The sequence below is a fragment of the Photinus pyralis genome, unplaced genomic scaffold (genome assembly GCF_008802855.1).
Source record: "Photinus pyralis isolate 1611_PpyrPB1 unplaced genomic scaffold, Ppyr1.3 Ppyr1.4_LG3a, whole genome shotgun sequence".
NCBI classification, from domain to species: Eukaryota; Metazoa; Arthropoda; class Insecta; order Coleoptera; family Lampyridae; genus Photinus; species Photinus pyralis.
The window spans coordinates 21,919,578-21,939,470 of NW_022170509.1; the positions used below are offsets into that span (position 1 = coordinate 21,919,578).

The 19,893-nt window shown below is 34.4% G+C and overlaps 2 protein-coding genes across 2 annotated transcripts in view; one reads left to right on the forward strand and one right to left on the reverse strand.

Moving 5' to 3' along the window:
- The window catches only part of LOC116165507 (ribosome assembly protein 1-like), a 66,092-nt gene that overhangs the window by 3,217 nt on the left and 42,982 nt on the right, over positions 1-19,893 (reverse strand). Inside the window, exon 4 of the mRNA XM_031480007.1 lies at positions 2,477-2,655. Within this exon, the coding sequence (XP_031335867.1) occupies positions 2,477-2,655 (179 nt within the window). The remainder of the gene's footprint in view (positions 1-2,476; positions 2,656-19,893) is intronic.
- On the forward strand, positions 4,692-6,931 carry LOC116165509 (protein giant-lens). The gene is made up of 4 exons (XM_031480011.1): positions 4,692-5,085; positions 6,158-6,366; positions 6,416-6,590; positions 6,668-6,931. The coding sequence occupies exons 1-4, from the start codon at positions 4,900-4,902 to the stop codon at positions 6,875-6,877; spliced, it is 780 nt and encodes a 259-aa protein (XP_031335871.1). The 5' UTR covers positions 4,692-4,899; the 3' UTR covers positions 6,878-6,931.

Here is a 19,893-nt window from a genome sequence, read left to right on the forward strand (position 1 = left end):
ATTAGGTATCTATGGGCAGTTTTAATTATAAATCGTGCCATATGTTCCTCTTTGCATTATTTGGCTAAACAGATTTATTTATTTTGTCATTCAGTATAGGCATATATTCAATATAGAACAAATAAGCGAAATGTGAGTAAATTAATAATTTCCGATCAATGATGACAAGCATAGTCATATATAAAGTGAAACTGAAAGTACATTAACGAAATTTCCTGAACAATGGCAAACTATATGGCTCGAATAGTTATAATGATGATTATAATTAAATACGCGGCGAAGGCAAATCCGCCCCAAATGTGCCAATTTGTTCGATGAAAGTTGTCTTAATAAAAATTTAATTGATAGCGCATTAGACGAGCAATGGTTGTCTAATGGACATGTTCCGGGAAAACGAAACCTAAACGATGAGGGTAAGTATACATTTTTGTAGTCAGAACTGAAATATGTCTTCTGTAAGAAGATATGGATACCTTGTGGGCAAGAAGAGGATCTGATTACTTGGACAAAAAAAGAGGTATGTCCATAATTTTGTATAGTAGCTTGCTTGAGATTAGATTAATTGTAGAGAAAGAATTAATGAAACTATATGCAGCTATACTGCGGCGAAAACAGCAAAATGATGGATCTGGAAAATAAAGACTAGAACTGGCAAATAAATCCCAAACCCTTAAACATTTAATTAACAACAGTAACAATAAAGCATACATTGAACACCTTAAAGTACCTCAAACTTGGAAAGCACGAAGAATGCCAAGAAAAAATACTATAAACTGTCTTCTGACATGTGCTACCTGCTTAACCACAAAATTAACGCAACGAATCATTAGGGTTATTACACAACTTTTTTACAGGTCGTTCTGGAAATGAACAAACATAAACTAGCGATAATAACTACCTTTCAATAAATGAGAAAAGAACGCGTAGCCAAAAAACTGTAAATACCTACGCAAGTGCGTACCTTTTTTTTTAATTGAAATCAAAATTGCAAGGAGTGGCCATGACATTATTGCTATTTCTTTCGAATGTTATTACCGAGACAGACATACCTGGAAGGACTCATTTCCTGCAGTTGGTCATCTTGAGAAGCGAACATAAGAAGTAGCTTTGCTTCTCTTCTATGCTATTAACGAGTTTATAATTGTAAATATCCGTTTATTAGTAGAAAGTGTAGGAATTACGCGGACGTCAATCTTTCAAATTCGAAAACCCTATAGAAATTTCGATATCAGAATATAGAAAGATCACCCAAACCTAATTTTTTAAAAACAAATTATATTGAGTGGAGGCGGGTCATTGTACGCTTTACTATTTTTGATTATTTACAAAAAATAGTGGGCTACTTTTGCGCTAATGATTTCCGATTCACGCGCATTTAAATGGAAATGATACAAACTTTTGATTTTTTTAATGGAAGTGAAAATGATTTTTTTCCGCAGTTTGGGGCGACGGGAAAATTATCGATGCAATATCCGTTTCAAAGTATTTCTGTAATCAATCGATGACGATAGTTATTATTGAAGAATGATAATTTGTGTCCATCAATTTGGCTGCTCACTTTTTTTGCGAGCTTTTTTCCTGTGATTCGCAGCAAAATAGCAAAACTTTTCGCAACTTGTAGGTACAAAAAAATCACTCTCGCTTCGCAGTACAACCGGATCACATTTGCATATTTCATTAACTCTAAGCGCAACTTTTTCGGGTGCTCAAACCGTAGACAATTTGTATATTTATCGGGTAGGATATATTGACTGATGTTGCTTTTGAAGCTAGACCACACAGTGGAACAAGCTCTTGTTAAAAGTAATTTCAATTTTCAATTTGACGTTAAAGGCATGTTGCCCAATGTTACTTGCTACGCTCGGTTCCACCATACATTAAAAAAAAGCTTTTCATTGAAAACTGTTTTGTTGGTCTTTTAAGAATCAGGTTTGTACAAGAATTTTTGGGACTGTGTTTGTTTGTGAAAAGTGGCGGATATGATTCGAAGTGTGTGTGTGTGGGTGTGTGCTCTGAGCGGCATTAACCAATCAACAGTTATAGAGCAATTTCTCCCAAATAATTGAGACCGTTTTACACGAGCAAATTTTTGGGAGACGACAAACGTCAGCAGCAGATGCAGTTCTATTGCTTACTAATTACATACACGCGGTCCTGGAGAACCGAGGTTACAGGATCGCTCAATTTTGCAATCTTACACGGGCATTTAAATATACACCCCATTTTCGCCTCATAGAAAACTTGAAATGTATTGTTTGGTCGCCAAAAGCAGTAGTTTGCTATGTTATTTTCTTCATATCAGACGACAAACCGTTCATCTCAAACGGAAAAATATCAAATTACATAGACAACTAAGTCGAGGTGTACCACAAAAAAAATAAAGTGGCCCGATTATAATCTACGGTTTCCAATGTATTTTGTAATGTTGGAGAAATTACGTTATTTAATTTTTAAAGAATTGAAAAAATACACAAACCTCATAGCCATGAAAAACGCATGAAACGACAGCCGAGCCCATAGTGAGTCCACGGACATCTCGAACGAACGCATCGGATTCTCTGGCCGGAATAACTGCTCTAATCACATTTTCTTCCTCGTAATAAGTTAGAGGAAGCACCCGTCCAAAATAGCGTGCAGCCACTTCACAAACTTTCCCTGGAAATAAAATAATATTTAGAAACAAATTTGAATAATCCTTTCATTTGACTACATAACCTGACATGACGATCTTCGAGGATAGTTTCCCTCGGGTCGTGACTCGTGATACAAACGCGCAAATGTTACTCATTAAAAGATCACCCCAAATTCTTATGTTTGACAAACGGGCAAACAGACCTATAGCAAGTGTGAGAATTGGAATCAATGTAATACAAAATATTTATCAGGTTTAATCCATCAACAGATTTAGTGGAGAAACCTAATGGAAAAAGTTCCCTTGTTATTTTGAGAAACATATTTTTTTTGGAAACAATCAAATACGTAATTCTAATTTTTAAATGGTAGTTAAGACAAATGTGTTTCATTGAAGAGTACCTAAAGCTGTTTTATATTCCTGTTTCGTCGGTTATTCAGTTTTACCTGAAGCGAAACGCAGGGACCAATTTGACTCAGCCCCCGGTTTTTTAAAGGTACAAACTCCACTAGTTGGCCCCCGAGATTTGGGTGTAAGAGCTAATGAGGTAGGTACCGAATCTGGACTAAAAAACCAAAAATGTTCCATAATCAGTACGATAGTACAACTGATTTAACGTTTATTTATTTAGTATAAGCTTTGTTATTGTAAAAGCAAAACAAAACCAAAAGCCATTTTATCATAATCGGACAGGAAGCTACTTCAGACTCCTTTATGGAGACTCGTATCCTGCTGTGTTTGAATTCAGACTTCTATAACGGAACAGTTACGGCACGAAAAAAAAACGAAATTTGGCAATAATTTGTGAGAACAAACATCGTCATATTTATCACAACGTGATGAACAAAGAACGCAATGAAATGTACATATAATAAAAAAAAAAGGGTTGCGCGGGAACTCGTAGCTATAAATTATGAGTAGTTACAAGATTATCCTCTTAATTATACATATATAGATAAAATCACTATGTGGAAGTAGGTAAGTTTATGACAAACATCCCAGAATTTTAGAAATGCAGCTACAATAAAAATTATCGTCTAGAACCAATCAAAAAGGATCTTTCCAATTGCACTTTCCGGTGTAGAACCAATAATAATAAATATAAACCATCTATCAGATCAAACTGGAGGATGTTGTGTGGCGTCGTCTCTTCGAAATTTGCATAGAGATTGCTTACTAACAGCCTTTTTAAAAGTAAAACGGCGCCAGAATTTATATTATTGTCAAAGAAGATTTGACATAAAAGTGTCTTTTAAAAAAACACTAACAGAAGGATTCAGTTGTAAGAGCAAAATCGTGTAGTTTTGAAAATTGAAAATGTAACAGACTTTGAAAGAACAATATAAAGTCTGAGTTGAGAAACTGTGGCACCTTCTTAACACGCCTATATAGATAAATGGCCCAAAAATGCATCTCCCTCCCCCATATAATTTTCAAGTTTATCGCGCGTTTTTAACATTTCAATTAAATTTCTCCTTGACATTTTGTTATGCTCCCATGGTTTCAACTAGGAAGTTTTGATGAATGAAATTTGTAGTGAATGGGATATTTTGATGAACACCAAGTCAGGGATTTGTCGAGATATTTTGCTGTTATATGAACTTCCGGAGTGAACAGGTGTGGAATGCAGCCGCCTTTCATGGACGCGTATCGTATCGAACGGCTTTGAGTAAATTTGTGACCGGAAATCAGAGTAGCCGAGATTTGGTGTAACGTTCTTCTTTATTACACATAACGCAGACCATTTCCTCTCATTAATACTCATCTTAAGGCAGTCACCATCTATGTCCACTAATTGCCGCAATATTTCTGCGTAGCGATGGTACAAAAAAGTGGCGCGAAAAGATATACATTATTTTTGAAAAAAATGAATGAAATATTCCCATTTACGAGGGTCCGCCTATTGGCATTAAAACGCCCCGTTCCCTTCTAGGGTACGTGTGTAACACGGGCGACACCTGGTCGTCTAACAGGTGGTGTAGCAACGTTCTTTTACCTGGAGGGTAAGGGGGGATTATCTGGCTCCATTCATGCCTTCACAGAAGCAGTGAAGTGTATAGTAGTACGTTTCGAGGAATGGGCAAAGTAGTTTGAAAATACTTAAGAAATTACGTAACCCATTCAAAACAAACTTATTTATTAAAAATTTGTTCGCTTCACCAAATTACCGCTTAATAGAAAAATGTGCATATTTGAATACACGTGACTTATAAAGAATTACCCTTTTTTTCATAAAAAAATACTTAAAGGACACATTATTGTGAAAAATGTATGCTGAAATATTAGCCGTATTAATTTTAGTGAATACGACTTACAGTTCAAAATTACCCTTAGAAGTGTTCCAACAATATTCGGCTGAACATCATTTGCACCACCACCACCACCACAGTTCGGAAGATTATAAGAAAAAAATGGCAGAATTAAACAATTTTAGAACGCTATATCAGTTAGGGGTAAGCGATTTCATTCAATAATTTCGTCAATCTCGTCGAGGGGCGCAGTGAAAATCCCGCCAAAATTTTGTTACCAATCAAAAACTCCCAATCCAAAAATTTGGGATACATTGACCGAAATTTTCGGTCATTGTATTCCGCTGTACGCATGTTGTGATTTAAACTAAAACTGCGTACAAAAACAAAGTACGTGACAAAACGATAGGATAATTGTCACTATAGTAGCGTTTTAAAAATAATTATCATTAAAGAAACAGTAGCTTTGAGATTGGTGAAAAATGCGTATAAGAAAACAAGAATCTAGTTACTCTCGTCTGAGAGGAAGTCATATTCTACTTGTTTTGATCAGCATTCACGCATGTCATTGGCCAGATTTTTTTTAAATACGTACGTGCGGATCGCAAAGCCGTTCACTGCCGTTTTCTTAATTGTCTTTTTTGTTTAATTTATATTTGGAGCACGTTTCCGAACATTCTCCGGTTGCGTAACGCCCAGCCCTTACTCCTTTGCTTAACTTTCGGGAAACATTTAAATTGCACAATCAATTCAGTAACGGAAACTCCGTCAACTAATTAAGGGCAACCTCCCATCACTGAATCTAAAACAGTATTGTATGTTTTCAATAGGGAGGAAATGAATTCAGAGCATTTATAACTGAATATATTCATCTCGCAGTTAATACATCTTTACATCGTCCTATTTAAGACAATTACGTATACAGTCCTTCAAACGGATTTTTATTTCATTTATCTTTTGCCAACGATTTTTTCATTGACCGAAAGGGATCCTCTTCTCAGATTTTATGTTTGCGGAAGATGTAACAGTGCAGAACGTTACAATTTTTTTTGAAGATCGTGCTCTACGCACCAACAAAAGCACGTGACATAAGAATAATAATAAAAACTTACCACCGAGAGACGTGCATGAATAAACAAACAAGGATACACGTGTGAACCGAACGTGTTTACATTATGATTTTATGTCAAATATTCTGCACGTTGCATCAAAACCTATCAAGGATGTTTTCGATTTTTGACACGCAATAGATGTGTTATGGCACTTTATGTTTCAGAATTCAGAGTCGCACCTACCAGTATGCAGTGCTTGGGCGATATGTAGTCGAATAGATTTATATGAAACTCCATGGTTGGAACGTACGTGTAGATGTCCAAATGACAATCAATGTCCTTCAAGCATTATATCAAATGATGGGTATACACTGTTGGATCGACACAGGCAGTACAAACTATGCGAACCCATTAAGAAATTACCAAAGTGCAGGTAAATGACGAGCGAAAAATCAAATAAAAATTGAATGCCATTCATGCAGATATTTTCGGGACATTACGTGGACTTATATCTCCAAACCTGACAACTTTACAGAGCAAATAGTTCACTGCCATTGTCCGAAGAATTCAGTCACCTATTTGATAAAGCCGCTGGCGCATCACCTCCCTAATGGAAGAATAGAGTACCGATATTCCTTCGCGTGTTCTCCTCAAAGTGTAAGTATTTATTTTTGATTTAAAAAAATTACAAATTGCGGGTTATAAAACAAAGTAACTCAATAATTGGTTTCCAGAAACTTCGGTGCCAGAGGAAAGAGCCATGTCGACTTTTTACAGTGCATAAACGACCAGAATTATTAGATGAAGTTAACACAAACACCTTATGCCAATGCCCTCATGCACATAAATGTCCTCATCACCACACAGATTATGGCGTTATTGCCGGCAAATCGTATACGGAAGAAGCCGTCAGTACATACAGTGGTTTTTGTTTACCCATCTAAACCACCCTTCCACTAATATTGTTTAATTTGATAGACCATAATATTACACTTCAAGCCAAAGATGTCAATTTTTTGTTTGTTAAACGTTTAAGCACAAAAAATTCCCAGTGTTTAACCCATAGTTGTCACAATACTTGCGTAACAAGCATGTTCCAGCGCATTGATCATTTTGTAAATACACACCTCAATGTAGCTCAGTAATATACTTAAGTTATCTTGCCAAGAAACGTTGTATAAATTAAATATACTCTAAATTGTAAATAAAAATGTGTAGTTACACTTTTTGATTTTATGTATAATGTTGTACGGTACATACACTACTATAAACAATTACAATTTATAGTTTAAAATTCCTTGCTAGAAAATAACAAGCCAAATGCATGCTCTGCATGTACGTTTGGTTGTCTATCGTCATTGTCACCTACATTTGAAACTTTATAGTTTATACCTTCCATAAAATGTACCTACTGGTAAATGTAATAAATATGTCCATCTCAAATTCTCAGGGGTTAATGATGCAGACGTTACGTTTCTGAATAGAACCGATCTTAAATGGTCATGCAATAAATCTTCTGATACTGATAATGTTACTATTGATATCTTAAATGCAACAATTGCTCAAGATTTCAATCAATTTATGAAGATATTAAAACTTTATTTGAAACCCGATTTGATAAACTCGAATCTCGTATTTCTAATTTGGAAGCTACTCATGTGATATATGGCGCGGAAATTGACGATTTAAGGAAGAATGCGTTGGTTTCCGAAAAAGATTACGTCTTTGGGGAAATAATTGAAAATCTATTTGAAAGAACTGCTAGTAAGCGGCACACTTTATTGTTTAACCCTCCTGAATCCAATTCACCTGATCTAGAAGTTAGGAAGTCTGATGATAATAAGGAGGTGCAAAAGATTGTGCAAGTTCCAAATATATCCACTGTTCCCATAAAAGTTTTTAGACTGGGTAAAAAGTAAATGATAGGGCGAGACTTTTGAAAATTATATTTAATTCCGACGAGATTGCTTTGCAAGTTTTAAGAAGCAATGCCAATGATCCTATAGCTCTCTGTTTCGCTCTGATAGAACACAGAAACAAATCGCTTATTATAAGAAAATTAAGTGAATTGGAAGCACGGAAATTAAAAGAGCCTGATTTAGTTATAAAATATAAGAATAATGTACCGTTTATTACTTCAGATAGACCAAAAAACTAAATATTTATTATCAAAACTGTGGGGGTATGAGATCTAAACTAAAAGATCTACTATTATCTGCTGATGTATCTGTTTATGATGTCATTATTTTTTGAGAAACCTGGATCTATCATAATATTAGTAATGATCAACTGCCGTTTACCAATTTTAATGTTTATAGAACAAATCGTACGATAAAAGGTGAATCTAACAGTGGGGACATATTAATTGCCAAAAATAGATGCTTTAAGTCTTCTTATTGTTGGTTGTAATCAAACTGAACATTTGTTTGTATCTTTGTCTTTGAATAAAACTTTTAGTCTAGGCGATAAAGACATCTAACTGGACATTTTGAGGTGGAAAAGAAAAAAATGGTGGAATATGTTCAGTTAGGTGTCAGAAACAACATATTAAAAATCCCACCCCCCAAACCCTGTGCTAAAGGCTCCAGCCACCCCACCATCCCCCAAAAACCGTGTTTTCGCTCTTTTTGTCTGATATCTCGCGATCTATGAGGTCTATATGAAATATTTTTAGCTGAAAATATTTCTCGGGAAATTTTATACAAGGTAGATACTCAGAAGTTAGCCTAGGTGTTACCTCTTAGCCTAGGAAATTCATAAAAGAGGCGAAAATCATCAATTTTTGTGACTTTTTGCAAATATATCGCGACCTTCAGGGCTAGATGAAATATGTTTAGCTAAAAATGCTCTTCGTGCAATTTCATACGAGATAGGTAATCATTATCCTCTGCCGATTCCACTTCTTCAGGCTCTTCGACGTCCTCTAGTGCTAGTGGGTTGTCTGAAATATAACTCCTATATAACTCCTAAGTGTCGGGTAGAGAAGGTTTACCTGATTTTCTGAAACAGTTGCAGGAAATCAGGTAAACCTTCTCTACCGGACACTTAGGACACACGAGAGAATATTATAATCGTATACATAATTATAAAGATTTTTTTGACATAATGCTTCTTGTTGTAGGTCATGGTCATGGAGCATCGTGCCTAAATGCCACGTCGTCTCTTCAGGGTACCCATGCATCAGGTAAAGCGGGAGACGAGAACTACGAGTCGGTAATCTCAGACGACCCACTAGAGGACGTCGAAGAGCCTGAAGAAGTGGAATCTGCATCTAGTCTATAACTTTTGATGAGAAGTCTAATCGAAAAAGTACGAATTGATTTGGATTCTACGCACCCAAATTAATAAGAAAAAGTGTTTTCCCGAGAAATTTTGGTGTAGTCGATTTTTGGTAAAAAGGGAAGGTTATACACTGCCTTTTTTTGAGCCCCGAAAAAAAAGTGTCTCAGATCGACCCGGAAAAAAATTTTCTTATGGAATGTGGCCTGTAGAATCCATAATTTCAAACAGTTCCAAGATTGGGCTACTAGTTCAAAAGTTACAGCCCTTTGAATTTTCTTTCGAAATTGGTTTCTAGTCTTTAACTTTTGATTGAGAAGTCTGATCGAAAAAGTACGAATTGATTTGGATTCTACGCACCCAAATTAATAAGAAAAAGTGTTTTCCCGAGAAATTTTGGTTTAGTCGATTTTTGGTAAAAAAGGAAGGTTTATACACTGCCTTTTTTGAGCCCCGAAAAAAAATTGTCACAGATCGACCCGGAAAAAAAATTTCTTATAGAATGTGGCCTGTAGAATCCATAATTTCAAACAGTTCCAAGATTGGGCTACTAGTTCAAAAGTTACAGCCCTTTGAATTTTTTTCAAATTGGTTTCTAGTCTATAACTTTTGATTAAGAAGTCTGATCGAAAAAGTACGAATTGATTTGGATAAGTATAAGGGTAATGATTACGTTGAGGTATAAATGAATGTGTGAATATTTTAATATGAAAATACTGTTTTTACGTGAATAAATGGTACATAGAAATATTTTGTTTTACAATGAATATTTTCTCACACATGAAAGTTGAAGGTGAAAGGTGACTTTACGCCAACTCTTAAGTTACCTATCTCGTACGAAATTGCACGAAGAGCATTTTCAGCTAAAAATATTTCATCTAGCCCTAAAGGTCGCGATATATTTGCAAAAAGCCACGAAAATTGATGATTTTCGCCGCTTTTATGAATTTCCTAGTCTAAGAGGTACACTTAGGCTAACTTCTGCATATCTACCTTGTATGAAATTTCCCGAGAAATATTTTCAGCTAAAAATATTTCATATAGACCTCATAGATCGCGAGATATCAGCCAAAAAGTGCGAAAACGCGGTTTTTGGGGGATGGTGGGGTGGCTGGAGCCTTTAGCACAGGGTCTGGAGGGTGGGATTTTTAATATGTTGTTTTTGACACCTAACTGAACATATTCCACCATTTTTTTCTTTTCCACCTCAAAATGTCCAGTTTGCCAATTTTACAGTCTCTATCGCCTAGACTATTCTAGTTTTCTACTTTGTATTGTCTTTTAGCGAAGGCTTATTAAGTCAGAAAATCAATTTATGTTAATTTAGCTAAGACAAAGTATGATCTTTGACTAAGAATATGTTTTTTGTGATATTTAATGTAACAGGTGAATTCCGTAAATATATTATTATTATTTAAAAAAAGGGTGGTAGCAAATATTAGATAAAAAGTACCTCGGACCTAGAATTCTATTTATTGTTTTCTTTACCAATATTTTTATTTACAGAAAACGAATGGAGATATGTTGGTTGCCTAATAGTGAGGCGAATAGACGCTCCATAAGTAAACTTGGCCCACAGAGTCTGTGCTTGGACATGCATAGTACATTTGAATAAGATTACTTATTCAATGATAGTACATATACATATTACAACCCAATCAATAAAGGAATAATCGAGCGATCAGATTCTACGTTAAGAAATTTGCCAAGATTTTGTTTTTTTAGGACCCCGGCACCAACGAAACTATTAATTTCCATCTCTAAGACAAAACGACGATTTTGGTTATAAATTTAGTTTAGACACATCATTTCAATCTCCTCAAAATTCCTCTAAAAGCAAAATAACTATTAATATGGTTCTTATTTCAAAACGCCGGGATGGAATTTTCATGAATGACTTTTTTTAATGAATTCATTGTGAACTACTACCTTAGTTTTTTATTAGCATGATTTTGTTACACAATGTGCCACTGTAGTTTCCGTCTATGGTAAATGAATTGTGCTTTTCGTATTCTTCTAGCATACGTCCTGTCCTTTTTCTCGCCGATTTAGGGAAATACACTTCTGATCAACGTTTTTTTAAATTCTTCGTCTTGTGATTACCTATTTTTCCACCTTTGGCACCGAACTATTAAAAAAGTACATGTGAATTTTAAGGATCTGCACCATATAACCGTTTACGGTTTAAATACTTCGTCTTTCATTGAGGGAAAGTGTCACATAGGTAATGAGTTTAGTTGATGCCAATGATACCGCAGTGGCTTCAAACTATTTAAGCGTCACTCTCATTTTCTTAGCAAACTTCCTTGATTATCATTATAAATCCATTACTTGAATATCATTCCTAATAAAGACAGTACAAACAGTCCTTATGTCGTCCTCGATACTATTCACACACATAAACTCAGTGCATCATTATGTATTAATTTAGAGCACCAAATATCCGAAAATTTCCGAGAAATGGTTCCTCTGCTCTTCATAAAGAATTAATTAAATAAATTAATAATCACGGAACAAATTTCAATAACAGAATAGAGAATAGGTATCTCATCCGCCGTAGCGTATACCTATAGATGTCTTGTATACCGTAGGCGTAGGATAGGTTCATGACATGAATTACATTTGCAATTCCTGTAATTTCTACACTTATGTAAATCTATGCCCATTTGTATTGCGACAGTCATAGAATTAATTACATCCGCAACAAGGCTAAATTTATTAGAGCAAGATCGCATCCTTTGAGTAAAGGAAACGCTTCAGATTTTGTTAACGACGCTGAAGTAAAATTTCGTAATCCATTATAAGTTAATGTTTACACTGAATATTGCATGAGAAGTACAAAACTAAGAAAACATTAATCAATCATGGGCGAATACGCGCTGTACGAGTACAAGACAATCCACCCTTTAAATGAATGCGTACGATGGTAGTATACAATTTACTTGACATAAAAATCACTTCGTGTAACGTGTTACGACGTCTAATGCTAATACACCTGGATCGCGTGGGTGGTAAAACGCTTCTCATCATTAGAGCTGTAGAGACTTGTGTCTGAAGTAAAATTTACTGACGTTCAAAATAAGTGACTACTACTACGAACAAGACAAGACCTACCAGAAAAGAAGAGGAGACCACAATCACTTACACTGAAAGCATTTGTCACATCATTTGGATCACTCTTTAATCAAAAAAGTTCACATGGAAAATTGTTTATGAAAGTGTGAACATTGTGGACAAAGTAGCGATTTATTGTTAATGCACAAGAAAAGTAGTAATAGAATGAAAAATAGTACCTATAAGCAACGATCAATATTAAGTGGAAGCACTATTTAAAATTTTGGGTAATGGCGAGATGAAAAAAATTTTAAATATGGTCGTGTGAGATCGAAAGGACTTGAGGGTGCATGAAGATCATGACACCACTTTTTTACTTCTGTCAATAAAGATACGAATTTTCACTTGCAGGGACTCTCATCAGTCCTAAATATTAGTCTGCATTTTTCGACGGTCAGCACAGTGTTTACTTTGTTGACTGTCGGCTACTTTTCGGTTCTTGGAATTATTTTTTAGAATTAGAATCTAATTTTATGGAACCTAATAAATTGTTTAGGCGGATTCACCGGCGGAATAATTCGATTTAGTAAAATGACACAAAAACCTGGACTTTGATAAATAGCGTATAATGACATGACGCAAAGGGATGGGTTGTGGGCTTGAGCATGACGCTAATGTAACGCGGGTGGGATGGATCCCCCAAAAATGCCCATTCTTCACCCGACGTCATTAAATTATGATCCCTATAAAATACATGCTTTTAAATGAACAATTCCTCCAAAATGCCTTCCTTGGTCAGTGTTGGAAGGGCATGGCATTGTCGCCAACTACGCAAGCAATAGTAGTTTACCATTTTAAAAATAAACAGGTTTCCAAATAAAAGAAAATGTCAATAAATGGAGGCGTCCATAATTGGTACTTTACCTTAAAGTATTTAAACAATGCCTTAATCTAAAATCTTCCAACATTTTTCCCGATTTTTATCCTTTATCGTTGTGGATCACAAACAAAAGGATGTTAGTCAAACGAATCATGAAAAAATCTGGAATAAACGTTATGACAAGGCCATTTGTACAATCTCCGTAAAGAGCGATGTTAATGGACTTTTTAATTAAAATATGCCAGCTGCTCTGGTAAGTAATTTTTATACTTCATTTGATGAGAGATGCTAAGTTTATACGTTGTAAATGTGTAACACTTACAGCGTTGTATTTTAACGTACCAAGCGACAGATTTTAATGTTCCGTACATAATGTGAATGGTAATTACTTCAACCGATTAGTTACAAATATTACAAATGCATTTGCTGTCCCTAACGGTGATGGGAAATAAAATTATCTCAAACGTTCATAAATAATAATGCAACTAATGAATGTTAATTATTGAAATTAACGAGTAGATTCTGAAATATGAAATGAAGGGATACTTAGACAGCTGCCGTATAACATCCTTTCGCAAGAGGATGTGAAACTACAATACGCAGGTCGTCATGAATTAATCTGCCAGTGGATTAAAAAAGAAGTGAACCAGTGATACATTTAATTTAATAAAATGGGACGACCCTTGCTGGCAGTCCCGACCTGGCCGTTTTGTAAAATGTTTAAAGAACACATATCATATTATGCATATATAATTGCGTTAAGTACGCCAATCAACGGTACAGTTTAATCGACATACATACATTACAAAAATAAAAAAAAATGGGGACACATTTTTATCAAAAACAATTTCCAAAAGCAATGCGGAAGAATGTAGATGCAGATCGTTTTACATCTATAAAAAAAAGATAGGGTGTGACTTACGCTTAATCTTCCAGAAGAAAAATGTTCTTCAGCTGTATCCTAGCGGTACGTGGAGTAAAATGTTAAAAAATTTAGAGCTATGGAGAACAAGTAACAGTTATTAAATGTATACATAAGTAAATTGAAAAAAAATCTATTAATTGATTGGTCTTATCACGTCATTGTCAAACTAGGAAGAAGATTAACGACATTTTGATAGCGCAGGAAGCATTCAGCTGTTTAATTAATTAAGTACATTTATTAACAAGATTGTTTGTAGATGTAAATTATTTTCTCATTTCGCACTAAAAAATTCATTAGAGGACCTCCGTGTACTCTTATAATAGTTAATTAATGGGAACAGCTTAAAATTTAAAAAAAGAGTAGAAGTATAATTTAGTTTAATAATCGCACCGTGTGGCAAATTGAGAATATAAATTTGATTTTCAATTTCAAAGTTTGCAAGTCATAGATCAAGTGGCGAGAAAAACTATTATTAAATGCCAAAAATTTTTCTGTTTTGCCCTATATATAAATTACAAAAGAGACTTAATTTATATTTCATTAGTGTAACAAGTAACCGAGTTTTGTGCTGTAAACCAATTGGCCTGCTGCTATTACTTTGCAATAAGACATAATGACCTACTGAATAATATTTTAAAAATTCTATAAGAAACGGTTAAATATTATATACCTACAACAACAAGTGATTATAGACTTTTGTTTTTTATCTAGTCATTTTAAACAGCTGTCATATACATCGTTACGTTGCATTTTAAACTGTGTACACGACATTAATTTTCTTTATTTTCAAATTGATAGATTGTTACATGACTCACTTTGAATAATGCCGCTTGGAGGTGATCTAAACATTTGTAACATTAGAAAACCCAAATATAATATTGTTGTTCGTGAGCACAACAACACATGTTGCTAAACATTCGTTAGAAGACTCATCTCGCCTTTGAAAATAGGTACACAATGTAAACCACCGCACGCTTGTTCCGATTTAATTAACTTTAACATCGAGTCACATTCAATTCCCATTTGAATCAATGAATCAATTTTGAAATAAAAGAAGGAAACTGTTTATTATTACTTATGTTCAATATGTCATCTTCGACACTACATAAGCTTATTATCAACGCGTCATGTTTTTAGATGTAGCTTTTGTGTTGAATATTGTTAATATACCAACTGGTTCTCAAAACTGGCTTGCCTATATAGCTATTTTACTTTTTAAGATAAAAAACTTACTTCCGGTTTAGTCTGAAATTGGCTTAAGTTTCGAATTTTTAATGTGACACCCTGTATTTTTTTGTTTATTTCGATACAAAAGCGCTCGCATTGACATAAAATGTTACCACGCAAGCGTGCAAAACGTTTATTGCGGATATAGGTATTTAGTTTTTTAGTCAAAACTGTGCACATACAAAAGACAATTCGTGCTTTTGTTGGTTGTCAGACCCCTAAATTATAAAGGTAATGTTCCACATTTCCATACAGCGCAACATTAGTAAATTATTCCAGTAAATAAAACAAATGTCAACTAATAAATTGCCTGAAGCACGGTTTGTTCCGGTTTCAAATTCGTCAACCATCTATCGAGATTCACTTTCAACGAGTAACCAAATTTATACCTGGCTATAGAAAAGATCCGATTGTATTGTATCCAATTTTCCAAATCGCTACTACCCTTCTAAAAGATAAAATCAACTGTCGACTGGAGAAAATATTGATGCATCTATAAATGTAAGGTATTTTGAATTTTTGGCATTGTGTAACCATAGGAGTCGATTTTTTGGATTTTTGGAAATTTACATTTAAAGTCATTTTAACATTCCTGAAGAGGAAGTTATCCCGTGAAGATTTGTGTGGTTTTTTTATGAATGATAAGTGAACCCAAACCAAAGATATTGGTAAATGTTTTCTCATTAATTGTGAAAATGAATTTTTAGTTCACTATTCATTTGCGAGGGTTAAATTTTATTTAAAATCCAGAGGCGTGTCAATAGAAATTAGTTCCAGATGTTTGATTAATTCCAAATATTAAAAAATCTAGGTAATTCATTAGGTTGGAAACGCGATCACGATATAGGAATTTAAACTTGCATAATTGACTGTTTATATGAGTATTTTTTTTTAATGGGTGGGTATGCACCCTTTCTTGACAAACTTTAAGAAAAAAAGAACCGTTTCGTTATTACGAGTGAGAGTGACCAAACCAGAGCATCGGGTCTATAAGTGGCTATAAAAAGCCAACTTTCCGCAAGGTAAGAGTAATTGAAAATGTATTTATTACGGAGCTAGCCATGGTATTAATTTCATTTTTAAAAAACCTGTAAATTTAACTAAGCGGTTACACTGCTGATTTATACGTGCGCGTGGTGCGTAGGTTATGCTTATTGAGACAGTTGGTAGCAATGCAAACGACTCGAATAATTATTCAGGAACACCCGATCCTGAACCCCTATCCGGTGGTAGAAACCAATAATTTTGGAAGACCACAAGTTTGTCCTTCGATGCAGTTTAATACCGGTTTGACCACAGTTTGTTCAGATGACGAGCTACGAAAAATTGGTTCTTACTGATGCATTCAGTAAATCAAAATCTTGACTCTTGGGTAATATTTTTGAGCATAAAGTTTTCAAATATTTACAATTACTAAGAATAAATTTATAGCAGTCTTGAAATGGATTAATTTATAACAGTAATTAATATTTATCACTTACAATTTGTAACATAATACGAGCGGGGGATAAATACTAAGTACATTTCGCATCGATGTTTTTAAAATAAAATAAATAATAGGCAAAAATTTCGCATCGATGTTAGTATTAACTCGAAACACAATTCGATTAGCTTATATAGCAAACGCCCATATTTCTCAAAAATATTCTACAATGTTCTCGTACAAACACGTCATATTTCCCGGAAAGAATGCGTCACATCCGCTTTCGTTTCTGATTACCGATGACTAATCTTTCATGGCGTCTCGATGTCTATCGGGATTTCTACAATGTAATCTCAAATGGGGTAGCCACTTTCAATAAATGTACTATCTTGGACAAAATGATTAACTTAGAGAAGAAGTGTCGAGAAATACCCCCAAACTTTTCTTTAGCAATAATCACCTGAAAAAATTAAATCACCAGCATTCATAACCTATTAACTATGTCGTGTAATTTTGTTATAAAATATTATAGGGAGAAGAATATCAGAAACCTCCTCGCCCCCTTTCGGGAGTATTCTCTAGGCCCTAGGGTGAGCCTCACCTGATACATATGTGTCACGAGCCGCCAATGATTGCAGCATCGTTATATTTCACGATTGATGAAATTTTCAAGTACCTATATGTATGAGGTTACCTTTATATTTTCAGTAATAAATTACAGAATTTTCAAGGGTGAACCTGAATATGTTACTCTTTCGGAGGACAAATTGTACTTACCAGGGCCTGTACCCACGAGTTACAAACAGATTTTGGTGTAAGCCCTTACCTGAAACAAGCAGAAATATGAAATATTACCCCATGCCCATGGTTATTAAAGTTTATTATCGTCATCCCAAATCAGTGCATTGACAATTTTAATTTCGTTAGTGTGATTAAATCGACTTCAACTTGAACGAACTAAATGAAACGATTACCTTTCAGTACAGTTTACCGTATGGTCTTATTAACTGATTTAAGTGCCAGTGTCCATTACGGAGAATTGCATACAGTTGGTGGCGCCATGATGCTTAGTGCTTAGAAATATGGGTAGGTGTGGAATTTGCCTAAGACCCGAGGAAATCGTGTTACCGCGTTATTATTTCGATCAACGAATACACCTATTTTCAATTGCTCAACAATGCTTTGCACATTATTTTTGTCATCTTTTGATTAGAGAAATGTAACAACTGATCCACCACCCACCAATAACATATTTTGGGAGATTAGATCCCGTACACAAAATGTCATGAACTCTTGATTTCACCTTATGATAAGCATGTCTGTTTACCTTTCTAAATAATTCACATTCGTGTATACCTACAATCTGAACGCGGAAAACATTTTGATTTATGAATAGTTATTTCAATTTAACATGGTATGTTTATCGGTGCTATATTCGAAGGATGTAACTATCTGAATGAGTAATTATAGATTATTTACATGTAATTTTAAAATGCGTGTAGACCAATTCCCTGGCAAATTCCTAATCATTATTGTACTAGTAAACGACCACCAATTAATTTCACTGTTATTCTTAATGACTACGTAATTCGCAACCTATACTGTAATCTATTTTTCGCGAGTATACTCAAAATACGTTTTGTCGTACGATAATTTTTGTATTTCAAAAATCACAACAGCGTGTAGGTACCAATGAACGGTTGCTAAATTACACATCACCAAGAGGCTTATATTTTACATTTAATAGAGCGTTGTTAATAGAGGAATCTTGTATAATGCGTACGGTAATAACAATATCTCAAAGGTAAAATTAAACAAAAATAAACGCCGTATAAGAAAGCCCATTATGCAATTCCATTATTGGTAGTAATTTCCGTTTACTCTTCGAAAAGAATTTCTGCTCGTAACATACCTTCTTCTTGATCCTATTATTTCGCTAATTGAGTCTTTATTCTTTAAGCTATGGCTGACTAAATCAAGGGCACAGATAACGTTAATACCAGCAAATACAAGTTTCATGCTTCACGGCACACCATTTGCATCAATAATGTAAAAACATTAGTTGCTGGTATAATAAAACTAGATACGCTACTCTCCGCCATTTTAAAAGGAATAACGACAAAAAAGTATCACATACTTATACTCTGCCTCATTACATGCATTTCATATAATAACATAGGTATCTCTTTGCAGCATTATATACTAAGTTGCCGTGCTTCGGTTTTGTTCCATTAACGTACTGGAGGCTAGTACGAAATTATCTCTCTCGGTTTTATTATTTTTATTTAGTAATTGGCGAATTACACTTTTTCGCTTTTCATAGAAAATTGATAATTTGAAGTGTCGCAGAGAGGAGTCTTTGCGTGTACGACACTTTTTGCTAGAAACTACAATTATTAATATCCCAAAGCTATACACAAATTCTCACTATTATTTAATATAACGATGAAGAAGAAACCAGTAGTGGATATATAAAAATATTTAAAAAAAGTTGGCATGCCAACAAATTTGTCTGCAAAATGATGTAATTTTTGAGCTATTACCTTATATAAACCTAATTGGTTTCTATACACAAAACAGAAATATAGTTTTTTTAGCAGTTCCATCACTCTGAAAAAGATGTATTCATTAGTAAAGGGTTATTTTCCACGTTCTGTTTCGCCTGTATACTTATGTTTCAGTATTTAGTAGGTATATCAAAGAAAATGTACCTAAAGTTTGTTATTTTGCTGAAACACCCAATAGATTGACCCCATTTGCTTCGAAATTAATTTGTCTGCTTTGTAGAAGTATGGGATAAGCGTTGACTTTATTGACTACAAGATATAGACTTCAATTGACACGAAATGTGACATTTGCGGTACAAATGTTAGCGGAAAATAATTGAATATGTATTCAAGTACAAGTCATAGTCAGTTCAATTATGAGCGTTTCCAGAGGTTTCATAGAAAATTCCCCAGACTTGACTTTCAATTACTTAGTGGTAAATGATACATCGATCTCTTCGCAAGGAAATTTGCAATGTTTCTATAGTAACACATTTTTTAAATTTATTGCAATATCAAATGAAATATCGTGCTAAATATAGCAAAAATGTGTCACTTTTCATACGTAGAATTTTACATTATGCTGGAAAGAAATACTCGAAAAACTGTTACTATAGAAACATAGA

Coding starts and splice junctions, on each gene's coding strand:
- LOC116165509 (XM_031480011.1), top strand. CDS start 4,900: ATGTATGCTGAAATATTAGCCGTATTAATTTTAGTGAATACGACTTAC. Junction 5,086..6,157: donor GAACGCTATATCAGTTAGGG/GTAAGCGATTTC, acceptor TTTATGTTTCAG/AATTCAGAGTCGCACCTACC. Junction 6,367..6,415: donor AAGAAATTACCAAAGTGCAG/GTAAATGACGAG, acceptor CCATTCATGCAG/ATATTTTCGGGACATTACGT.